Raw genomic sequence first — 6391 nt, 5'->3', positions numbered from 1 at the left:
TTTTAATATTTGGATCGGATTCATATGGCATGTAATCTATTAATTTTTTATTTGTTATTCCAATAAAAATGTTGCAAAAAAAAAAAAATATATATATATATTATAATATATAAAAATATATTTATAAATTCACATATATATATATATATATATAAAATAATATTTTAATTTTATTTATATATATCTTAGAATTACATTAATTTTGTAAAAGTTGTAAATTTTATTGTTTTACACAGCTTATATATTTTGTTCCCTTTATAATATTAATAAGAATATATATATATTTATATAAATAAAAACCTTTGTGAAATAATAATTATTTTATTTTTTAAGGCCATTTCATATTAATATATTACTAATAAAAAATGCTATATATATATATATATATATATATATATAACATATGTGACATATATAAAGAACAGATAAAATCGTACGTGAAACATGAACTTGTTCTGGAATGTATTCCTTTCAAGTATTTATGTACTAGTGAGACAATTTGTAAGAATATATATAGGACGTATTTTTTTATATGCATTCAAAATATTGGATATATTATTTAATTAATACATGTAAACCTTATGAGAATATCAAGGAATAAACATATAAAATATATAGTTAAATTTTTTTTTATAATATATTTTTAAAAGTAATATAACATATATATATATACAATATAGTATAGTGTAGTACCAATTTTACAATTTTTCGTTTCTATACTTCAAATGTGAAATTTATTTTATCGTATAATAATTGAATTGGTAAAGATTACCTTCAAAGAGTTTAATACAAATTATGAAAAAAAAAAAAAAAAAAAAAAAAGAAAAAGAAAAAGAAAAAGAAAAAGAAAAAGAAAAAAGAAACAAACAGAGAAAATTTTTAATATATGTATATATTTGATATATGCATAACATATTATATACATATATATATATATATAATTGGGTAAATAAAAAAAAAATTAAGGTATTAAAAAAAAAAATTTTAACAAGCATGCTTGTAATTTTTTAATATTCTATTTATTGATCTTATTTAGAAAATTTAATACATCCTTCCTGATTAATTTCTGCAAAAAAAAATAAAATAAAATAAATAAATATTATATAAATATATAATTATTATGTAAATATAAATTTTAAATGTATTTAAAACATTTTTTTCAATTTTTGCTTACCACATCATCCTTTTTAGTTTTCTTTTTTCCTTTAGCTTCCTTTTGTTTATCGAGCTTTTTCTTATTTATGACATTTTTTTTTGTTTTTTTTTCTTTTTTTTCATCTATGGACTTATTAGTTTTGTTTAATTTCTTCAGTTTCGTATATTTATCTTTATCCTTTTTATTGGTTATCTCATTTTTCGTATTATTCTCTTGATTATTTATTTGTTTCGTCAATGTAGCGTTGTTGATTACATTTAATATATTAGTACATTCATTTTTCATTTTTAATAATCTTTTTTTTTCTCTCTGTCTTTTACCTCTACTGACTTTATTTTTTTTTTTATTTTTTTTTTTCTTATCAATAATTTTATTATTTGTATTTTTGTCTAGATTTTGTTGTTTTAAATGATTTAGGAATTTCTCTTCTTTTATTTTTTTTATATGTATCATTCTTATATCTTCAATACAATAATCTACATAAATTATATTTTTATTTTTTTTAATAGTTTGAAACTTTTTCTTATAAATAATTTCATTGATTAGTTCATATATATTTTTATTTTGTAATAGTTGTATCATTTTTTTTGCGTTTTCATGTTTATTAATATCTACAAAACATATATAATTTTTAATATTTTTACTAGCCACATTATTGTTGTTACTGTTTGTATTGAGTATTATATTTTTATTTTTTAATTTCGACGATTTTTCCTTTGAAAAATTTAAGTCCTTGGAATTTGTTGTTTCAGTGTCTTTGATTATTTTAATTTTTTTAATTATTTGTGAAGCTTTTTTAAAGGCCTCTTTTTTTTTCATATTATATTTTTTCATAATTATAGGTGTAAAATATTTGGTTATAAGTTGTCTAAATGTGTTTTGTTCTAACACGGCTGGATAGTTTCTTATATATATTCTACATGGATTTATAAAGAAATTTTTATTTTTCAAAAGTTCTTTTTTTTTCAGCATTAAATTATTATTTCTTTTAATAATATTTTCACTTAAGTTTTCATTATTTACATTATTATCATTAATTAGGTGTATATTATTATTATTATTTTTTTTTTTTTTTAAATTGTTTTCGTTTTCTTGATCTGTTGATTTTATATAATTTTTTCTTTTTTCTTTGATTAAATCTCTATTCACTGCTCTTTTAATCATTAAATAAGTATTTTTAAAAAAGAGAATTTCTGAATTTATATTGTGCTTATTTTTATTTTCTTTTAATAAAATTTTTTTCATTTTTTCTTTCTTATTTTTCTTGTTCTTGTAAAATTTGTCAATAATATTTTCTTCATCATCACTAATTGAATTATCATTATTATTTTCATGATTATTTGTATTATCATTTTCATCGTTATTTTCATCATATTCATATTCTCCAATTTTCTTTAGAAAAGTATCAGCATCTTGTTTATACTTTAATTTGACAAAGACTGATAGATTTTTATTATTACTCTGACAGGTTTTTATATATATATAATCTTTATTTATATTATTTATAATATAGTTTCTAATTTCATCATCTGTTGTTTCTGGAGGAATGTTAGTAATAAATAAAGTTTTTCCTTCTTCAACATCGTTCAGATTTTTTTTTTTTTTTTGTTTCTCATCATTTGGTCTTATAATATGATCATTATTTTTTTTTTGAAATTTATTGATTTTTTCCAAAGTTTTATCTAAACCATTATCATCATTATATTCATTATGGTCATTATAATCACCATCGTCATTATAATCACTATAGTCATTATTATCATCACCTTCATTATCATCATCACCTTCATTATCATCATCACCTTCATTATCATCATCACCTTCATTATCATCACCACCTTCATTATCATCATCACCTTCATTATCATCATTTTTATTTTTTATACCATATTTGTTAGATTTTCCCTCTTCTTCATGTTCCCTTTTTATATTGACCTCATTTTCCTTTATATACTTATTATGCTCTTCCTCCTTCCCATTACTTTTATCATTATTATTGTTTATCGTTTGGATGGTTATTATATTCCCACATAATTTTGTTTTGTTTAGTTGTAAAGCTTTTTGTGCATTATATGATGAGGAAAAGGAGACTATGGCATAGCCTTGTTTTTTATTATTTTTCTTTGGGAAAAATATTTTAGCATTTGGTTCTATATGTTTAAATAATTTCTGTATATTTTCTACATGACAAGATCTACTTAGATTTTGAAGAATAACTTTTTTATCGTTTTTTTTTGTTTGACATAATTCATGAAAAAAGTATCTAAAATATATATTATCATTATTATTACTACTGTTATTATTATTATTATTATTATTATTATTATTATTATTGTTGTTGTTGTTGTTATTATTTTTATCATGTGTATTTTTTACATTTTGATCTTTTAGAAAATTTTGAAATACCGTTTTGTTTATTAATGTAAAAAACATTTTAGCAATTTTTATATTAAGAAATTCAATAACATACACAATTTTTATTTTTTTAGAAGCATTTTTGTCTATCAAACGTGTATTTTTATTTTTATTTTTATTTTTTTCATTGTTTCTGGAATGTTTCATTTCTTTTTCTATATTGATAATAATATCTTCAAATTTTATATTTTTTTTATCTGAAACAATTTCTATGTCATCAATAAATTTGGTGGAATTATTATCATCCCCTATTTTATCATTATTTTTATATGTAGTACTATTTATATTATTATATACATTACTATTAGATTCAGATTTAGTATAATGTTCTACTAATGGATATATTAAATTTGTATTATTAACATAAAGAGTTTTTAAAAAATTTAATATTACAATATTATCTACATTACAATCTGTATATATTTTAAGTGAGTTATCATATTTAATTTTTTTCCTATTATATACAATAGATATTAATTTTTTATCTTCATATTTTTTCTTTAACGCATATTCACTTTTTATATAACTATTACATAATTTTATATTATTATATTTAGATATAAAATCTTCTGCATCCTTTGCACTTTTAAAATGACATATAGCATTTTTAGAGGTGTAACTATTGTTCGAAAAAAAAAAATGCTTATTACATATTCTTTCAAACTCTTTTGTTATTAAAGGTACATCACTTTCTTTGATATTTCGTACAAAGACTTTGTGTTTATCGATAGCCTGATCGTCAATTATATTCATATTTTAATTATATTATCTTATACATATAGGTATATGTACTACTACAAAAATAAAAAGGAAAAAATGTTATATTCCTTTTGTTATATCTGTATTAAGTATATTTTGAAGAAAAAAAATTTACTTAAAAAAATATATATATACATATATAATATATATATATATATATATATGAGAACATATTATATATTTTTTTTAAGTAAATTTTTTTTCTTCAATAATAAAAGAAGAAATACATTCTTTATACTGTTATTATATAATTAATTTTCTTTTTATTGAAAAAAAAAAAAAAATTCCATTAAAATAAATATATAACAAAATAGAATAATATAAACATAAATGAATAAATAAATATATATATATATATATATATATATATTATTTTATGATGATTCTTCTATTTTTTTTTTTTTTTTCTTTAAACTGTTATAAATACAGTTATAGTTTGAAATATATATATTAAAAAATAAGAATAAGTTTTTTTACAACATTATTGTAATAAATAAATATATATTTTATTTTGCGTTTATTTTTATCCTTCTTAAAATCATTTTTCCATTTTGTAATTATATATATATACAAAAGAAAGAAAGGAAGAAGAAACGAAAAAAGAAAAAAAAAAAAAAAACATCAATATAATAAATATATAATATTATATATTTTATTACGATTATCCATTTATAGAATTTTAAAGAATAAAATTAAAACTTTTTTTTTTTTTTTTTCCCAATAACCTTATATATATAAATAAAATACATCCATTATACATATATAGCAATATAATAATATAGATTGTAATTTTTTTTTTTTTTTTTTCATTATATATTACTTGCTCCATATGAACCTCTAATATTAATATATATATATAATATAAATACCCAAGAATTATATTTATAATAAATTAATACATATAAATATATATATTATATATATATATATTTTTTTTTTTTTCCCTTCTTTTGTATATTTTATATTTATTTCTATATATATTTTAAAAACAAAATGACGTTGATTCTTTAATATTTTAAAATAATAAAAGAACTAGGGAATATATGAATGAATAATTTTTAGAAGAACAAATAAAATAAATATAATATAATAATATATATAATATATATATAATATATTTTTTTTTATATTTATAGAAAATTCATATTTTTTTTTTTTTTTTTTTTACCTTATTATTATATCAGTAAGAATAATATAATTATAAAAGAAACAAATGCGCAAAGCAGATATTATATGTTTATAAATTCGTGAGAATAATTAAAATTTATAATAAATAACATATATATATATATATATATAATATAATATAATATACCAATTATATAATGAATCAAAATGGAGAAATAAATACAAAAAATAATGAAGGAAAGAATAAAGAACAAAATAAGGATGGAGATAAAAAAAAAGTTAAAAAATTGAATTGTGATAAAGATGAATTATTAGAAAATGACGTAACTAAAGTAGTTGGAGAATTTGATGAGGAAAAGGAAGGAAACCAAGAAGTGAAAAGTTTTGAAAAGGTGACTGAGAAAAGCAAAAAGAAGAAAGATAGTAAGAAAATGAAGAATATGAAAAATATGAAGAAAAAAAAAAAATTAGAAAAAATGAAAAACTTGATTAATAGTACGAATAATTCAAATAATGAGAAAGATGAAAACGATTTTATAGAAACATTTAAGAAAAAAAATTTTAAAAATAAAAAAAATATAAAGAAGGATAAAAAAAAAACTAAAGATACGGATTATGAAGATACCGTTGTTAGCAGTGAAATTCATGATGTAATTACAGGGGCAGGTGATAATAGTAATATATATATTAATGAAGAAATTGATGAAAGTGATGATGAATATAATATAAATACGCTTGGAAATTTTGATCTTAAGCATTATGAGGACTTTGATATCATTGGTAAGAAAAAAAAGAAAAATAGGAAATTTTATCGTATAAAAGAAAAGATATTATATATATGAACGAAGAGTTATTATATGGTAAAGAAAATTGTATTTTATATATACATATGTGTACATTTTTTTTTTTTTTTTTTTTTTTTTTTTTTTTTTT

At 17.8% G+C, this 6391-nt stretch overlaps 2 protein-coding genes across 2 annotated transcripts in view; one reads left to right on the top strand and one right to left on the bottom strand.

Annotated features, from left to right (window-relative positions):
- Positions 1 to 1015: 1015 nt before the first annotated feature.
- On the bottom strand, positions 1016 to 4324 carry PRSY57_1405200 (RNA-binding protein, putative; the record flags this gene model as incomplete). Its single annotated transcript, XM_020115254.1, has 2 exons — positions 1016 to 1066; positions 1175 to 4324. The coding sequence occupies 2 exons, from the start codon at positions 4322 to 4324 to the stop codon at positions 1016 to 1018; spliced, it is 3201 nt and encodes a 1066-aa protein (XP_019969911.1).
- A 1331-nt stretch (positions 4325 to 5655) lies between these two features.
- The window catches only part of PRSY57_1405100 (large subunit rRNA processing protein, putative), a gene marked incomplete at both ends in the record, with an annotated part of 4068 nt that continues 3332 nt past the window's right edge, over positions 5656 to 6391 (top strand). The window contains one exon of the mRNA XM_012909668.2: positions 5656 to 6238. Coding sequence (XP_012765122.2) covers positions 5656 to 6238 — 583 coding nt within the window. The remainder of the gene's footprint in view (positions 6239 to 6391) is intronic.

The sequence above is a fragment of the Plasmodium reichenowi genome, chromosome 14 (assembly GCF_001601855.1).
Source record: "Plasmodium reichenowi strain SY57 chromosome 14, whole genome shotgun sequence".
Classification (NCBI taxonomy): domain Eukaryota; phylum Apicomplexa; class Aconoidasida; order Haemosporida; family Plasmodiidae; genus Plasmodium; species Plasmodium reichenowi.
This window is presented reverse-complemented; position numbering and strand designations above follow the sequence as displayed.